This window comes from Oncorhynchus tshawytscha, linkage group LG02, assembly GCF_018296145.1.
Source record: "Oncorhynchus tshawytscha isolate Ot180627B linkage group LG02, Otsh_v2.0, whole genome shotgun sequence".
Classification (NCBI taxonomy): domain Eukaryota; kingdom Metazoa; phylum Chordata; class Actinopteri; order Salmoniformes; family Salmonidae; genus Oncorhynchus; species Oncorhynchus tshawytscha.
Genome location: NC_056430.1, coordinates 48,830,251 through 48,849,464, shown reverse-complemented (window position 1 = coordinate 48,849,464; position 19,214 = coordinate 48,830,251). Strand labels below are relative to the sequence as shown.

The window sequence follows — 19,214 nt, the reverse complement described above, 5'->3', positions numbered from 1 at the left end:
CAGCGCTCATTCTGTACATCGAGACTTAATAATTAGCCTCACGTGGGCTCTGTCCGGCGAAGAATGGTCTTTTTTGTGAGATTACACGATGTTCTTTCTATCTATTACCCCCCCCCCCTTATCCCTCTGTCCTCTCATCTCTGTACTGTCTATTTAATCTTGAGCTATGGCACGGCGCTCGTGTTTTAACCCCGTTTGGTTTCATGGCAGGCGAACGCCAGCAAGCCGACTGCAGCTCCCAGCGCTGTCTGCTGTAAGCAGCCTGACTCGTTTAATCACTGCACTAACCTTGTGTGTTCTGCTTTTCTCCCCCTTTTCTTTCCGTTTGTCTGTCTTTCTCCGATCTCGCTACCTGCTCTCTCTCTCTCTCTCTCTCTCACTGTATCCGCCGTCTCGCCCTGCTCCTCTCTTCCCTCTTTCTCGCTCTCTTTCTCGCTCTCTTTCTCAACTCCCCTTCGCTCCCCCCTCGCTCTCTTTCTCTCATCCCCCTGCCCTCCCTCTCTCTTCCGCTCTCTCTCTCCCAGACAGCAGAAGTGGATGCTTGGGTAAGCAGGAGCGGCTGCTCGCTGTTAATCTTACTTTCCTCTTTCCCTCCATTCAAATGTCATGTTTTCATTGTGCATTAAAAGCAAGGCTCTGAGCATGCCCCCCTCCCACCGCCACCTCGTCACCAACAACACTTTGGGAGGTATTCAGCTAGAAAATTGCACATCATCTGCTGCTGCTGGGCTGAGGTGATTCTCTCCCCCCCACCACCAGCCTCACTCACAACAGACAGCAGCTGGAGTTGAAGAGAGAGAAAGTGAGGGGCGGAGGTTGTGTGTTGGGTGATTACATTGGATGTTATGTAGGGGGTGGGATGTTTGCGTGCGCTGTTCTGCACTTGTGAAGAGAAGGTGCCGTAACACGAGAATGCGTCATCGATCTCCAAAAGGTAAATGTCATCGCACCATATTGCACATACAGCAACCAACCATCAGTCAACATTTATGTCATTACATGAAAATGTGCAGGCTGCACTAAAGCACGACAAAACACACACGACCTGTATCCCCGCGGACGGTTGAATGAGCATCTTCCTCTTGTGTTTCTTGCCCACCACTGGGAATGCCTCAATCTGAACGCTATGGTCTTGTGTCTACTCTGGAAATCCAGCCCAGTCCAATCCACCCTCCACTTCTATTGTCATTTGAATAAGAACGATTCCTTTCTTCTCAGCATGATTTGGCAGAAGAAGGGCATGTTGTGATATGCTGTTGTGTTGTCCTCTTCCTCCTATTCTGGAATATGGATCCTGGACGAAGTCCTGTTCGTACTGTATGCATGCCCAGCCTTTGTGTATTTAGGCAGGCCATGATTTAGGGACTGCTTGTGAAGGACACTTTCTATGTTCGTAATGGGATACCCAATGAGCGTATACTGCCTATTATCACCTTATAATGCATTATAAGACTTGCTGTAAGGATTCATAACACCTCATGGCTACTTATGAGACTAGACCGATGCATTAGACAGACTGCTCGTAGAAAGTTAGTGGCGTCTTCACATAGCCGCCGTTCTGCCTAGGCTGTGCTTATAATGCTTCGTAAAGGCCTTGACCCATGTTCATTGACCATTTCTTCTCTCTCTCTCTCTCCGCAGCTCTGCTCCATCTTTCCATCGCCTCGTGGGCTTGCCTGTTTGTCTGACTAAACGGTACCGCTTCACTTAAAGCTCTCTTGACGTCAAGTCTAGTTCAGCAATGCAATTCAAGAGCTGAACTCGCCAAACGGCAATTGATAGCAGTGTCAGCTGACATGGCTGCTATTTGGAATAACGATATACAAAGGCACGCAGTTGGATAGCGGACTGCTTATTAGCCTACATCTGACACAGTGCATCAGGAAAAGGATGTTGTGTAAATGTAACGCTGGCAGCTTTGACTTCCTGTCACTGACCTTATGTCAGCTATAGATTGTATGGAGTGTGGGGGGTTTAAGTGAAGTGCTACGAGCTTTGACATTTCTTCTTGTTATTTTGCATGCTGCCAAGCCTTTGCCAGGCTGTGGTCTCCGCCTCAGTTTCTGCTCCAGCTTTGCCACAGTGGGCTCTAAAGCTTGAGGGCCTCCACCTCATAACCCGCTGCCTCTGTCTGCTTCCGCTGCTGCCTTGCCGTTGCGATGTATCAGGAAGCAGGGTCTACGCAGACAGGCACTCACGCAGCAGTCACACACACACACAGCCACTCCAGTGTGGTCTCGTAAGTTACAGAGGAGATCAGACCCTACTCTCAGAAAGTGTCGAGGTGTAGGCTAACACTTTTTTTGTTGTTGGATAGTTCCCCGTAGATGGTTTATATTGTGTTCAGCATACCGTCGACAAAGTATTAAACTAACCTTATCCTCGACCTAAACCCATTCCTAGCCCTACCCCCAACCACCTGTAGAAAAGGAATACAACCTTGTACATCTTCCCGTTGCGATTACATTCCATTCGTGCCATTGATAACAATGATGCTTGAGATGACGTCTTAAACACTTTTCAGTGACCGCTTCAGGTTCTGTTTGAAATTTAAAATAAATAAAAAATAACAAGGTCTTATTCCATTTCCGTTGAATCTGCCAGACGCTCATCAGCTGTTTTACAAGGAGCCACCTTCTACCGAAGTCCGTCCACCGTGTTCAAACCTCCCGCCTCCTCTGTCCTTTTCAGGCCAAGCAGCTGGAAAGGAAAGAGGCTGAACTGCAACACCTGGCGGCCTTCTACAAGGAACAGCTACACATCTTGGAGAAGAAGGTAAGGACGACACTGCAAAGTATATAGGAGTGGAGGGAAGTTCTACAGATGTGTGCTCATGAAAACAAATGCAATCAAACTCTTTAAAATCGCGACACATTTACAGTAGAAGCAACACAACAAAAGGGAACAATAAAAAAAAATGTAAAGCACAAAGGATGTCTAATATGAGGTCCATCTAACATATTGCAAACGTATTGATTTTGTCACTTAATGAACCAGGCGAATCGTATAGGACCGGGATGAGCAACTCCTGTCCTTTGGGGCCTGAGCATCTGCTGGTTTTATTTCATGCCTGGCATTTCTTTGGCACACTGATGTCCAATAATTGCTCACGGAGTGCACAGCAGTTAGTTTTAAATGAATTGAATGTTTTTCTATGTGTTCAGAAATACGGCTTGTATTGGTAGAGTAGCACTCGAAAACGTTCTCAACAAGCGTGGACTCTGAAAGAGGACTTAGTGGCTAATCAAAATTGACCTGACTTTGGTTTCTCTGCAGGACCTTGTAAAACAGTTGTCATAAAACACAACACAAAAGTGCTTTTGAGCTTTTAAGAAATAAGGACCTCCGTTCCAGCTCTTCCGTTTTTTTTTTCTCCCTTCCCTCGGCACTAATGTACCTGTAATATTTTCCCCCAACGTAAAAGTGCCTTTTGAAGTGTCTTGTTAAATGTTGCCTGCACTTACATGGCTTAGAGTGAAACGAGGTGGTAGTTTAATATCAAAACCGCACTGGTGAAACTGTACAAAATCCCTGCACGAAACAGATCTTCACTCTTCAGCACCAATAACTGACCAAACCTGATAAAACATTTGCCCGAGGCTAAACTACTTGCTAAACAAACACACACACCCTTAAAAAGATAAATCTATATATAAAAGAACACATGGTTTTTGGACACTGCTATGATTTATGTATTGCTTTCATTATCATTAGTTTTGTTTCCAATAAGAATTTTGTTCTCGACTTCAGAAGTTTTGCTTGGTATTATTGGCACAAAAGTAACTCACTCACTAGAGGATTGCACCATATAATAACAATATAAGTCCATGAAATGTGTTTTTTAAAGCAGCTATCCTTAATTGAAACATTAACAAAGTGACTCCCCTGCCACAGTTTCAGTAAAAATCTGAGGGATGGGGCTGTGACCATCCATGATATCAAAATGATAGTTTTAACCATGTTTTTAGGCTATACAGTGTTTGCTTTGTTTACAAACATTGGAGTAAATGTTAAATTCAATCTTTTTTTGTGGAAGTGCAAGTTCACATGTCAAAAACAATGTAAAAATCCAGTTTTCTATGTGAAACATTTTCATCTGAAAATATCACTTTCACATGGAATATGTTGTTTATCTCTTTATAATTTTATATATATACAGTACCAGTCAAAGGTTTAGACACCTACTCATTCCAGGGGTTTTCTTTATTTTTACTGTTTCCTACATTGTAGAATGACAGTGAAGACATCAACTATTAAATAACACATATGGAATCATGTAGTAACCACAAAAGTATTAGACAAATCAAAATATATTTAAGATTCTTAAAAGTAGCCACCCGTTGCCTTGATGGCAGCTTTGCTCAGTCTTGGCACTGTAGAAAATAGTACAAAATAAAGAAAAACCCTCGAATGAGTAGCTATGTCCAAACTTTTGACTGGTACTGTATTTTTTTCTTTAAAACAACAACTGTACAAATGGCTGCTCCCATCTGGAATTGCATGTGAGTTTTCACATAGGAAACTGCAAATGAAGAGTTTTAAATGTAGTTGTTTTACCACAGATTTTTAGGATGCACACACGTGTATATCATGTGCTCTTGCCTGTACTGTTGTATGAATTTGAAGTTGGTTGGATCTCCATCTTTCCCTGGTCACATAAACACCATCGCCTGCATGGATCTAGTGCATAACAAGGAAATCAGCATGGTTTTCTACGTAAACCATCAATATCATTCTTCAACATTCTAGAGACCGAGCCAAGATTCTCCTCATAAACAATCCCACCTGCTGTAAAGATGCATTGTTTTGAGACACCTTGGATATCTTTCTATTGCCAAATGTCACGTCACTATGACTTTGGCTCCTCTGACTGTCTGATAAGGAAAAGTCCAACTCGGCTGGCTACGGCTATGTGTCTGACTTTGACTGATGTCAGATGACCAGTCACAAGAGTCGAGAGAGGTGGGCCAATGTGACTTTGAAAAGGAGTCAAATTCGACTGCTATCGGTCTGACTACGAGTGTGACTGTGTGTGACTGTCACTTTGAGCCCAAAGACCAGTCCGAAGAGTCCAGAAAGGTGAGCCTCATCGTAGAACCCACACCCTCCCAGCCATCCTCTGTGGATCCCTCTGGCCAAGAGGCCATCGCTTTATTATCTCTGACAACACTTGGATTAAGATGGAAGATGAAATCATGTCTAAGGGCGCACACACACACACACACACCTTCATATCCTTGTAACCGCTTGGCGTACAAACACATTCATACACGCACACGTACACACACTGCAATATTAACCGTCTTCCTAGCCATTGTCATGCCCCCCCCCAGCCGTCGTCTTTGCCTTGGCTGAAGGACCATAAGCATGCCTGTGGATGAGGAGGAGATATGGAGAGAAAGGGAGAGTGAGAAGTATAGAGTGATTTGGATATTGTTCGTTAAAAAGAGTGTATTTTGCGCCGGTGTTCACACTTCTTCCCTCAGCAATCCCTGCTGCTTCATTTTCTCCCCCTCTTGTATTTATTTCCTTTGTTGTCATTCTTTCTTCCCTCCCTCCATCATATGCCCCTCTTTCTTTATCTCCCTACTTGCATTCTATTATATTGTACCTGCCTTGGTGGAAATTGCTTACCAGTAAGAGGAGAAGAATATAGTTCCTGGTTCTGAAATGCTTGCTGCTTTCATAAGCGAGTCACTTGACTCCGACGCAAGGCACCGTTTTCTCACAGTCAGTAGCATTTCTAGCGCGAGTCTCTCAATCAACTCAGTCAAAGACACTGCGTGGCGCATAGCTTGTTCCAGCAAGGCTTCTAGCACATCTCAAAGAGCTGAGGCTAACCAAACCTTTTGTCCACGTGGGAATGACAGGCAATGCGTTAACCTTAGAGGAACCCAACAGCCATTCTCTCCCTCATAGGCTTTCTATTGATTTCCACATGCATTCAAACAACAACAATCAGACAGCACTTGCCACAGACAAACACATACACACACACACACATACACTCACGCATACACCTGCACAGGCTTGATGTCTTGATCAAGTCAGTCTCTCTCCAGTGACAAGGCCGAGCCACACACACAGATTAGTGGAGAAATCCTACAGCTAATTGCTGTCTGATCTTCCTGAATCAATATTTGACTCTGGCTTAACTCTGGGCTTCTGATCGTTTGATAAGAGGTGTGTGTGTGTTGAATCCCCGTTAGAGGGACACACTCACTCTCTTTTTCTCCTCTCTCTGCACCTATGCTTACTAATCGGTCCTCAGTTTCCATGTATCTTTGAGAAGTCGTTGCTGTATGAAAACAAGTCATCTTTTAAAAAGCAACTTTTTTTAATCCCCCTTCCTATCCATTTGTCGAATTCCACCACTGAAAATAATCCCTCTGCCTTTCAAACTTAAAGCGTGAAACCCCCTCGCCCCCAAATCCTGACATCAGCTCATCGCCATGCCGTGCACGCATGCGCAAACACACACACGAATGCATACAAACATGCCCATCAACATGCTTACAGTCACACAGGTACACATACTGTGCGATAATCCCTAAACGAGGCCCCCCCTTTTTCTCCATCCCTCTCTTTCTCCGTTGCTCATTCCCACCATTCAGGGTAATCCTTCTCCTCTCCTTCCTTCCTTTTGTTGAAAATGGCTGCCAAGAGCTTGGATCGTGCTTCAGACAAGTGTTGTATCTTCGCCATCGTCCATACTCTACCAACTGAGCCACGTTACTGTTGTGTATAACCAGCCACACACACACACACTCCCATTCTCTCAGTTCCCATTACACCTCTCCTCGTCTCTCCTTCCTCCATCTCTTCTTCCTCCATCCCTCTGTCAGTAGGGACTGTGGTGTGAACATCATCTGACCAGAGAGAGGTGTCGGTTTCTGGAACACCTCATCATACTTTCCTCCAATGTCTCCATCACTTTATCCTTTAACTCTCCATTCATCCAGCCCTGTGGATTGAAGCTGGTGGAGTTGTGTGTGTGTGTGTCTGGAGGCTGGTCTATGAGCCAGATGTGGGATTAGAAGTTGGCTGTCTGTAAACCCTTTCACCTTCCCATCTGTGCCAACACACACACACACACACACACACACACACACACTGGTCGCCCTTCTCTCTCCACCTCATATAGCCTCTGTCTTCTACACCTCTTGGGACAAAGCACCAGCCCCAGTGGGTCTCCTTTCATGTCGTTAAGTTCACAAGCCTGGCTACTTTTCCTTTAATGTCATCCACCGAGCATTCCCATTGAGCTCTTGGCACTAACTAGCTCTAAGTTGCTAGTGTCTGTATTGAGGCTAACGCTCCCTCGTTCATGCCCGTTGAATCCCCCCCGGAGAAGTGACATTTCAGCCCAGTCCAGATGCACCGTCAATGGGCAGATTTAGAGACTACAGTGGCCAAATCCTCCATGGTTAATCCTATACCGTGCAGCTCCTCAACCTGATCACTGGCAGTACTACTTGGGATTCTACCCAAATGGAACCCTCTTCCATAGTGCACTACGGACAAACCCAATGTGCCCTGGTCAAAAGTAGTGCATTACGTAGGGGATAGGGTGCCATTTGGGACATTGCCATCGCGTCATTCATCCACCTTGGGAGACGTGATATTCTTCACACTTAACCACGGCAGCAAAGCAGGAGGACACTGGAGTGAAGTCAAATGGATTATAGACTGCGGATTTAGGGATGAACTCCTGCTGGGCAGATGATGGTGTGCTCTATTTCAGCTGACAACCACCTACCATTGTCTTTGTCTCTACAATGGTATTGAAGAACTTTCTTAACTTGGGCAAATGTATTTAGAGAATCTCATCATGGCGATCTTGAGGTTCAACTCTGTCATATGGGAAGGAGAGCGAGATGGAGGGGGGGGAGCGAGAGAGACATTTTTAGATCTTAGCGACTAGTATTAGGAGGGATTACTTTCTAGACGACACGTTATCCTGACTATAAGGAATAGGGATCAGAGTAACCCATCCATTGGTAGTGGATAAGAAGAGGATAAGAGGAGTTCCCCCCCCATAAAAGCCCCATATAAATCCAATCCATTATTAGAGTGTGTGGAATAATGTGAAAATGACTGTGGGAATAGGTGGGTGGGATTGTAGAGGTGGTTCATGTTTGATCCCATCTCTTTTCCCGCTTACTGACTTCAATTATCCTCTTCCCTATCTCTCTACCCATTGGGAATATCGGGGATAATTAAGGAAAGTGACTAGGGAGTCGGGACCATGGTTATTGGGTTTAAATAGTGATTACTGCATGGAACAATGAAGTGGAAGTCTATGGGGTGCGTGTGGTCGTGCATGTGGTGAGCGTGTGTCGTGTGTGTGTGTGTGTGTGTGAGAGAGAAAAAGAATGGATAAGGTTTGAGTGGTGCACTTATTTTTATTGTACCGTCACTGGCATACGCAGTACGTTACACAACTACACTGAACGTTCACCTCGATGGTGAACGGGTTTGGACTCGGGAAGAGTCATGACGAAGCCCAGTTCGACTGTCAATCGAAGCAAGTTCTTTCCTTCGCTCCGCGTGTTCTTTTTTTACAGGACCTGACATGATGGTCACCGATTTAGAGCAGAATAGAGTAGATAAACCTAGTTACATGCCCTCTTAAGTACAAGTCTCTGTTTATGATGTAATTGCTGTTTAAATGCCACCTCTGCACACATTAAGTCAAACTTTACGGCGATCCACAAGAACGTCAATGATCAGATTTGTTAGTGACACTGTTCGGTCGAAAGTCCCCCCCCCCCCCCCCATTTTAATGAGTTTGACATTTTAAGATGTGTTTAGCTTAGCGGGCTTATCAGAGCTCGCAAATCAATAGAACAGTCGTAACCCAAGACAGGTACTTGTACAGATGTTACCGGATAATTGGTGTAACTCAACTACTCTGTCATCTCTCATTTTTGTGTGTTTTTGTCCCAGAATCTCGACTACTACCAGCAGACGTCTGAGCAGTACAACGAGGCAGCCGACAAGGCCGAGGCCCATATCAAGTAAGTAGCTTATTTTGAGAACTGACTGAAATGGGTGTCATTTCATTTGTTATTACTGTTAATCAGTCACACCGCAAGGAGAATGGGTTCAACAAATCAATATGCCGTGCTATTGCAGCCATGGAGCGATACTAGTGACATTTAGAGAATGCTAAGTGGGCTAATTCCTGCTGTTCATCATGTATTACCATAGAAACATATACACATGTCATTCTTATTTCACCTCAGGTATGTGAAATCTTGCCACCCTTTAAAAAATATATATATTAAAGGCTACTTCTGATCTACTTTGTTCAAGACCATTGGTGGACAATTTATTGGTAGACGGTCATTAATATGAAATATTTACTTAGAAAAGGGAGAGTGATGGGGATTTGAAGGAACAGTCGTGCTTTGGACAGTGCTTTTCAGAAACCGCCACCTGTTAAAAAAAAATAAAAAACTGGACATTTTTATTCTGCCAGTGATTGCCACCACGCTGGCACTGTCGTTATCTAGATACTACCAGTCTATGCAGCACCAGTCATTATTTTCCTTGAAAAGAGAAGGAATCGGAATAACCAGAATGCTTTTCTTTTCACTTCTGGCTAGGAGTGCTGATTCTCACAAATCTGCCGAAAGCTGCATAATACCTTCGGCTTGCTTCTCTCCTCTGTGATTTCTTCAGGCTTTTTTAAGTCGTAATCTTTCCTTTTATAAGTTCCATTTCCAAAACATATGTCTCAGCCCCTCACCCATCTTGCCACCCACATTCACCTACTCCTCCCAAACTTAGTCTTCCCCAAAATGACATCTCTTCTCAGTGACACATTTCTATGTGAGGCAATAGCCATCTTTTTCTCCATTTTATATTTTCTTGCTGTGTTAAATATAACATTTTTATAAATATATTCATTTCCAATATATTTATCTTCGATGAGCCATTTCAGTTCCTGGAATAGAATCCTCCCTCGTTTGAACCTACTCGCTTCACTTGGCATGTCCCTGCCGTGGTTTGTCAACTTGCTTGTAGTTGATTTCGTCTTTTTGTTTCGTTTTTTTTGTTTGCTGTTTGTATTTCAAATGACATGTCACTACATTTTTATGAGTTTTCAAACATTTCTTTGGTTGATTAAGTTAAAGTAAAATTGCGGTCATAAGTCATTTGATAGTGTGCTGGGGTGATCCCAATATCAGCTCGTGATATGGTTTTCAAAATGGCACAGCGTGATAGAAACTAAGACTTTTGGGAACATGGTTTAACATCAGCCATAGTTGACAGCATAGCGCAGGAGCCTCAACAGAGACACATTGACAGCATAGCGCAGGAGCCTCACCAGAGCCACATTGACAGCATAGCGCAGGAGCCTCAACAGAGACACATTGACAGCATAGCGCAGGAGCCTCACCAGAGCCACATTGACAGCATAGCGCAGGAGCCTCACCAGAGCCACATTGACAGCATAGCGCAGGAGCCTCACCAGAGCCACATTGACAGCATATTGCGCAGCAGGAGCCTCACCAGAGCCACATTGACAGCATAGCGCAGGAGCCTCACCAGAGCCACATTGACAGCATAGTGCAGGAGACTCACCAGAGCCACATTGACAGCATAGCGCAGGAGCCTCACCAGAGCCACATTGACAGCAACAACTCAACAATCAGCTGTTTGATACTTGATGTGTGGGCTGCCCAGGCTGTGGGCCTATATGCGCTTGTGATGTGCTAAAACACAATCCACCGCAATTTTTTTTTTTAAAGAAGCTATTGATCCTCTGTGGCTCGATAATGCTCTCTGATGTAGTCGTTTTTAATGATTTCATTTATTTCTGTACAGACGGGAGTAATTATTTAATTTTGCAAATGTGTTTCAATTTATCTACATCACTTCCAGTACCCCGTCCCGAGACTATTTTCTTCCATGCACTGTGCTCTCCCCAAGGCCAAATAATCAACCATACTTATTATTCATTCAATGGGTTGTGGTCAGTAACCCCATATGAGGTTACATAATCTATCAGCAAGTAGCCTACAATTGCAAAAGACTAATGGTTTTAGCTATATTGTTGTAGAAACTATGTAGCCCGTATGACCTTTTTAATCATTGTAGCACAGTTTCTATGTCAAATGACTTGAATAGCCTATGGGAGAGGTGTAAAACGTGTGTATTGGCATCAGTAGGCTAAGTGACTGAAATGCATCAGAGAAGTTTTGGGAAGTTCAGGAAAACATCATGTATGGCTATATAGGCATAATTGTGCGTGTAGATAAGATTTGCATTGCTTTAAATTGCTAAACTGATGACCAAGAGCACCCACCTCAACTTCGCTAACATTTCCCAGCCTGATTGTAACCAAATGTCTGAATGGAGTTCAGTGAAAACAAAAATGGGACATAGATTTGTTTTTTGATTGATTTTATTAAGATGAGTTCCCATGCTTGTATCAAAGCAGCGAAATGGCGCTGTCCCACACGTGACCACACGGCAATTGTTTTACATGTATTCTAACAGTTGGTAGACTTTTCACCTAACCACGGCTCTATGAACTAAGCGGCGCATTCAGTTGACAATAAATAAAAAAATAAATGTACACTATCGCAAAAGATTCAGGGCTGACCCAAAGTTTTAAAAAATCCCAGAAAGTCCGGTCCAGGTGATGTCGCTTGCAAAGATACTGACACACATTCGCTCCTCGCCCACGTGGAACGAGTCTTAACCTATAGTACATCATATTCACTTCCTTGGGGTGAGAAGTTGTGTAAGAGGATTCGTTAAACTCGCTAAAAGTCGTCCCATGACCTAGTAGTTGTAATGGGATCCTGAGCCAGTCTAAATGGTTTTAGCACTGTTGACCCTTCCTCACACAATACCTCCATCCACTAATGTTTCAGCTTTATGAGGAAGAGGATGATCAGGAGTAGCAGAAATTGACACCAGATAATGTCACTACCAAGTCCACACCTAATAAAGAGGAATACAGGGAGAGGGATGGAGAAGAGAGGAACGCAATGCGCTCACGCACAACTGTTTTAAATCTCAACTTAGCCACAACCCCTAGGCTCCGAAGCTGTAGTCTAGGCCACTGCGAATTCTGCTCCACTTTCACTCTTCGGAAAATTCACTGTGCTGTTTTTGAAGACCTTAAATCCATGACAGCACACATTAATAACTTTGCTCTCTCCTCTCATGCGCAGAGAATAATAAACGCTACACCATTATCATCCCTTCCCTTCTTATTACTTTCTTCTTTCTTTATATTACTTTGTTCCCCACATAGAGTCTCGGCAACGGCTCGCAAGTCATGCTTTCTTCATAAAGCCCCGATTCTGAGAAAGAGGCTGGAAATAATGGGAAGCTTTAATGATTAGAGCGTAATTCTCTCTCCGCGATATGCTTACAGATGCAAACCATGACGGGCAGGAGCAATTGGAATGTGTTTTTCCCTCAAAAACGTGGCTAACAAAGTAGCACGGCTAATGTTTTTCTAATAAGACCTCACCTTTAATTTCACTCAAACAAGGCAGTTGTAGCAGATTAGAAAAGGCAATTTTCTGCTTCAGATTCCTTTATTAACACGACCGTCCTGTTATAAAGCTGTCCTTTGCAGCCAATGCAGTGAATTCTAAAAAAAGACCGAGAGTTTCTTATCTCTGTGGTGCTAGCCTGGAGCTACATTTTGACCTTATCCTGATGGGTGACTGGAACAAAATGGCCGCCACCTGTAGCTGTGCAAAACCGGAAATATAGAGTGATTGGTTTGATTTGGGTCTGTGTAGGCAACATGTTTCTAGAACTTGATTGGAGTTCACCTGTGGTAAATTTAAATTGATTGGACATGATTTGGAAAGGCTCACATTTGTCTATATAAGGTTCCACAGTGCCATGAGGTCGAAGGAATTGTCCGTAGAGCTCAGAGAAAATATTGTGTCGAGGCACAGATCTGGGGAGGGGTACTGAAACATTCTGCAGCATTGCAGCAGTCCCCAATACCACTGTGGCCTCCATTCTTAAATTTAAGAAGTTTGGAACCACCAAGACTCTTCCTAGAGCTGGCTGGCAAAGCTGAGCAATCGTGGGAGAAGAACCCAATGATCACTTTGACAGAGCTCTAGAGTTTCTCTGTGGAGATGGGAGAACCTTCCAGAAGGACAACCATCTTTGCAGCACTCCACCAATCAGGCCTTTTATGGTAGAGACGGAACCCACTCCTCAGTAAAAGACACATACATGACAGCTTGCTTGGAGTTTGCCAAAAGGCACCTAAAGACTCTGACCATGAGTAACATTTGATTTGTTGGTCTGATGAAACCAAGATTGAACTCTTTGGCCTGAATGCCAAGCGTCACGTCTGGAGGAAACCTGGCAGCATCCCTACAGTGAAGAATGGTGGTTGCAGCATCCTCCTGTGGGGATGTTTTTCAGCGGCAGGAACTGGGAGACTAGTCAGGATTGAGGCAAAGATGAACGGAGTAAAGTACAGAGAGATCCTTGATGAAAACCTGCTCCAGAGCACTCAGGACCTCAGACTGGGACAAAGGTTTACGTTTCAACTGAACAACCCTAATCACACAGCCAAGACAACGCAGGAGTGGCTTCGGGGCAAGTCTCTAAATGTCCTTGAGTGGTCCAGTCAGAGCCCGGACTTGAACCCGATCGAACACCAATCGAGAGACCTGAAAATAGCTGCGCAGCAACGCTCCCCATCCAACCTGACAGAGCTTGAGAGAATCTGCAGAGAGGAATGAGAGAAACTCCCCAAATACAGGTGTGCCAAGCTTGTAGCGACATACCCATGAAGACACGAGGCTGTAATTGCTGCCAAAGGTACTTCAACAAAGTACTGAGTAAAGGGTCTGAATTCTTATGTAAATGTGATATTTCAGTGTTTTTTACTTTATATACATTCGCAAAATGTCAAATTGTTTTTGCTTCGTCATTATGGGGAATTCTGTGTAGATTGAGGATACATAATCTTTTTTAATCAATTTTAGAATAAGGCTGTAATGAAACAAAATATGGAAAACGTCCAGGGTCTGAATACTTTCCGAATGCACAGTATGTAATGTGACTAGTTTTTGTTAGATGGCCAAATACAATCAAATTGCACTTTCAATTTGGCCATAAACAGTAATATATTGCCTGTTTGCACTGAGTGAAAGCAATTCAACCCTGCACAAATCCGACACATTGCGTGTGCCTCAGTTGAAGCTGCTCGCCATAAACAACTCTCAAGTGATATATGAGCATAAACTGTATGATTCATATGGCCATGAACCAACGTGTGTAGCCAGCAATAATGCCAGGGGCTATTTCAGAGGAGGCAAACCAGCTCTCTAATCTAAACTCCATTAGCTGGTGCAGTCTATCAATAATGATGTCTGAATCATGACCTCGATAACACCTTGTCATGGGACTACTCCCAGCTCGTTACACCGAATGACTGTTGGTGCATGTCAAAAGGCGTCATGGCTAATATTCACACCAGGTGTCTTCGCTATGGACTTGTGTCACATGGTATCCTGGGGTGCGAAAAAAAAAGAGTCCACTGAATGGTTGCCAGGGTTACCGTTTGTTGCGGGTAGGCTCTGAGGGTTATTTATCATCGTTCCATACATCACTGTCTCTCTGTCTCTCTCCCCCTGCTCCCCCTCTTTCTCCCTTTCTGGATGTTTTCACTTCTCTGTTCAAGAATATTCTCAGTGATTTTATTCAATCCTGTTTTGCTATCCTCCACCACACACACACAGTCTATCTGTCACTGTGGTCAGGGACTTCCAAGCTCATTCATATGTGAAATATGCATAGTTCTGTAATTGCAGTGTTAGGGTGGCGGGAGGGCAGCGTTTGTGGGGATGTGTGTGCATCTGTGAGTGTGTGCATGTCAACCGGTCAGAGTTCCCCAGAATGTGCAGTCATGTCAAATGAAGTCATGCGTCTCCTCGTCAAATGGAACACTGGTTGGTTGGCTCACTCATTAAATTAGACACGCTATGAACAAGCCTGCAGCACATATGGAATAATGAAAATGTTCATATAGATCTGTTTCGGGTGGCATTCGCCTGGTATTTACCAAGATACTGACGTTTACGTTCTGATTATTAAATTATTTACCTCAATTATGTCAATTTTAAGTCAACACCGGGTAAATATGACTTAAATACAGCAAACGTGTACTATCTTCATTTGATGACTGTTGTCACAGAGAATTGTCCTGCACAACAGGGAATTACCATTTTTGTGTATTCAAGGTTTACAAAGGCTTCAAATGTGTGTAATTTCCACTTTCAAATGTGGAGCGAGAGAGAGAGACACTTTCCCAAACACAAAGTGGCTAAGCTCTGGTGCCCAAACAATAGACATGTCCTGGAGCTGTTGTCAGAGGACAGACAAGAGTCCCCCAGCCACATCATAATTCACACAGGCACAAATGACCTGAGGGCCCAGCAGGAAACGGTGGCCACAGCACTCAAGGGAGTGATTTTAAAAAGCTTCTCCCACTTTCCCCAGCCTGCTACCATGAAAAGACTTCCACCCTGCCACCATACAGTGGGTGAATGCAAGTATTTCATGAGACTGGGCCTCAAAACCTAATGTCTACCAATCCACCCTGGACTTGAACAGCATTTACGTTCAGGTCCACCTCTACAAGGCAGCAATCCCAACTTTTGCCAGAACCCTGAAGGACGTCACCCTCAACCGTAGCCCCAGCACCTCACGCAGGAGCAACAGAGCCAAGGACGCCCCGTCCAGACCAGCGAGACACCCTCTCAGACCTGCAAGACTCCCTCCTTAAGGACCTACACCCAGACCACAGCATCACCAGCCACACCCCAACCAGCTAAGAACACCCCAAGCAAACCCTGGCCACACCCCCATATCAGACCTATGCCCCTTCTGCGGCAAGGACCCCAACATGACAGCAGGACATATGCCCAGGCCGTGAGCAGAGCAACAGGCCCAACCCCCACTATTACCCCCGGCCAAGCCGCATCCTGCGACCTAAGACGTATGTGTATCAGATGCTCAGCATGCTCTGCTTACACCTAGTGTGATGATCTAGGCCTTTAACCACACAAAAACAACAGACACGATGGAACACAAGGCTTTTACTATCTCATCCTGGAATTATCAAGGTCATCTGCCTTTTGAGCATGAATCCAGACTTCATCAAAGAAATGGGAAGTACAGACATTGTCATCCTACAAGAAACATGGTATAAAGGAGACGGACCCATTGGTTGACGTCTTGGTTACAGAGAGCTGGTAGTCCCATCCACCAAACTACCGGGTGTGAAACAGGGAAGAGACCCAGGGGGTATGCTAATTTGGTATAGAGCAGACCTAACCTTTTACATCTGGCTAGAAATTAATAAGGAAAAATTTCCTCACGTGTGCTACCTATATCCCCCCCACTAGAATCCCCAAACTTTAACGATGACAGCTTCTCCATCCTAGAGGGGGAGATCAACAATTTCCAGGGACATGTACTTGTCTGTGGCGACCTAAATGCCAGAACTGGACAAGAACCTGACATCCTCAGCACACAGTGGGACAAACACCTACCTGGAATTGACAGCATTCTCTCCCCCATATTCCCCCCTAGACACAACTACAAGAACATAACCAACAAAAAACGGGTCAGAACTCCTGCAGCTCTGTCGAACGCTGGGTATGTACATAGTCAATGGTAGGCTTTGAGGGGACTCCTATGGTAGGTACACACACAGCTCATCTCTTGGCAGTAGTACTGTAGAGTACTTTATCACTGACCTCAACCCAGCATCTCTTAGGGGTGTCAGTGGACTGACTGTGAACACTCAGATCACAGCAGAATCACACTCTACTTGAACAGAGCTTTGCTCAGTCATGAGGCATTAATGCCAAAGGTGCGGAATAATATTAAGACATGTTATAGATGGAAGGAAAGTAGTGTGGAACTCTACCAACAAACAATTAGGCAACAACAAATTCAATCCATTCTAGACAATTTCCTGGACAAAATGTTTCACTGTAATAGTGACGGTCTAAACTTGGCAGTAGAAAACCTAAACAGTATATTTGACCTCTCTGCTTCCCTATCAAATCTAAACATTTCAAGCAGACAACTTAATTAACAACAATGACAAATGGGTTTGATGAAGAATGCAAAAAACCTAAGAAAGAAATTGAGAAAAATATCCAACCAAAAACATAGAGACCCAGAAAACCTGAGCCTACAGCTTCACTATGGTGAAGAAATACACTATGAAGAAATAAGGAACAGCACGTCAGAAATCAGCTCAATGTAATTGAAGAATCCATAGAATATAACCACTTCTGGGAAAATTGGAAACAAACAACACGAATAATTATCTATCCAAAACTGAGATGTATGGATGAACCACTTCTCCATTCTTTTTGGCTCTATAACAAAGAACAAACAGCAAAAACATATGCCTGATCAAAAATAAAATCCTAGAATCAACTATTAAAGACTACCAGAACCCACTGGATTCTCCAATTACATTGAATGAACTACAGGACAAAATAAAAACCCTCCAACCCAAAATGGCCTGTGGGGTTGATGGTATCCTAAATTAAATTATAAAATATACAGACCACAAATTCCAATTGGCTATATTTTAACATCATCCTCAGCTCGTGCATATTCCCCAATATCTGGAACCAAGGACCGATCACCCCAATCCACAAAAGTGGAGACAAATTTGACCCCAATAACTACCGTGGAATATGCGTCAACAGCAACCTTTGGAAAATCCTCTGCCTTATCATTAAGAGCAGACTCCTACATTTCCTCAGTGAAAACAATGTACTGGGGCTCTGTTCACAAACAGAGCCCCAGGACAGCAACAAAATTAGACCCAACCAAATCATGAGAAAGCAAAAAGATTATTTCAAGACACATTGGAAAGAATTAACAAAAAAACAGCAAACTAGAATGCTATTTGGCCCTAAACAAAGAGTACACAGTGGCAGAATACCTGACCACTGTGACTGACCCAAACTTAAGGAAATCGTTGACTATGTACAGACTCAGTGGGCATAGCCTTGCTATTGAGGAAGGCCGCCAAAGGCAGACCTGGCTCTCAAGAGAAGACCGGCTATGTGCACACTTCCCACAAAATGAGGTGGAAACTGAGCTGCACTTCCTAACCTCCTGTCAAATGTATGACCATATTAGAGACCCATATTTCCCTTAGATTACACACACACACCCACAAAGAAACTCTCATATCTATTGGGTGAAATACCAGTGTGCCATTACAGCAGCCAGTGAAGAACAAACACCATTGTAAATGAAATCTATATTTGTTTTATTTTTTCTCTTTTGTACTTTGAACTATTTGCACATCATTACAACACTGTATATAAAACGTAATATGACATTTGACATGTCTTTTTATTATTTTGTAAGTGTAATGTTTACTGTACATTTTTTGTTGATTATATATTCCACGTGAGTGAGTGAGACCACGTGTATCTCTATCCTCACCTTGGCGTACTACTAGTGCTGGCTCTCACAACAGCAGGTGAATTACCATGAGCAACAGAGCACTCAAGGATTACCCTCATGTAGGATTACCACACCTTTGTGTGTTTAAGCGTGGGTAAATGTGTGTGTGTGTGTGTGTGGGGGGAGAGTGAGGCTGACGTACAGCTATAAGCTGCTTTCCCCCATTTTAGCATTTTCTTCCGTTTTGTATGCATTGTGCCTCGAAAAGCCTTTCAAAATGTCATATAGAGTTCCAACTGCCCTCTAAAACACATCTCCACCATAGTTGTGCTGCTTTGCCTTTGGCACCGCCGTATTCTGTGTGTCAGGACAACGCAGGAAGTTGGGATGTCAATGTCATTTGAGGAAGGCTACGGTACACACTGCAACGCATTGGAGTGAATCATGTAGCTAGAACTTTCCTCCTCCTTCTCATCTTCCATTGTCCTCCAAGAGTTGTGAAGGACAGTGTCTGTCACATGTCCAGTTTGCTTTATTCGTGCATCTTGGTTGGAAAACGAGGTAGCGACAGTATGCCTTTTCCCCCTGTGTGTGTGTGTGTGTGTGTGTGTCATCATGATGATAATACCACTCGGACGCTTTTATCCAAAATAACTTCCATTTTAGTATACACTGAGTGTACAAAACATTAGGAACACCTGCTCTTTTCATGACATCGACCGACCAGGTGAATCCAGATGTAAATTATGATCCCTTATTTA

The 19,214-nt window shown here is 43.8% G+C and overlaps 1 protein-coding gene across 2 annotated transcripts in view; it reads left to right on the top strand.

Moving 5' to 3' along the window:
• chchd6b (coiled-coil-helix-coiled-coil-helix domain containing 6b) overlaps positions 1 to 19,214 on the top strand; it is a 63,956-nt gene that overhangs the window by 21,360 nt on the left and 23,382 nt on the right. The window contains exons 5-7 of one of the 2 annotated variants that reach the window (XM_024372911.2): positions 525 to 545; positions 2,692 to 2,775; positions 8,950 to 9,020. In XM_024372911.2, coding sequence (XP_024228679.1) covers positions 525 to 545; positions 2,692 to 2,775; positions 8,950 to 9,020 — 176 coding nt within the window. The remainder of the gene's footprint in view (positions 1 to 524; positions 546 to 2,691; positions 2,776 to 8,949; positions 9,021 to 19,214) is intronic. The other variant, XM_024372920.2, reaches the window with a different exon arrangement.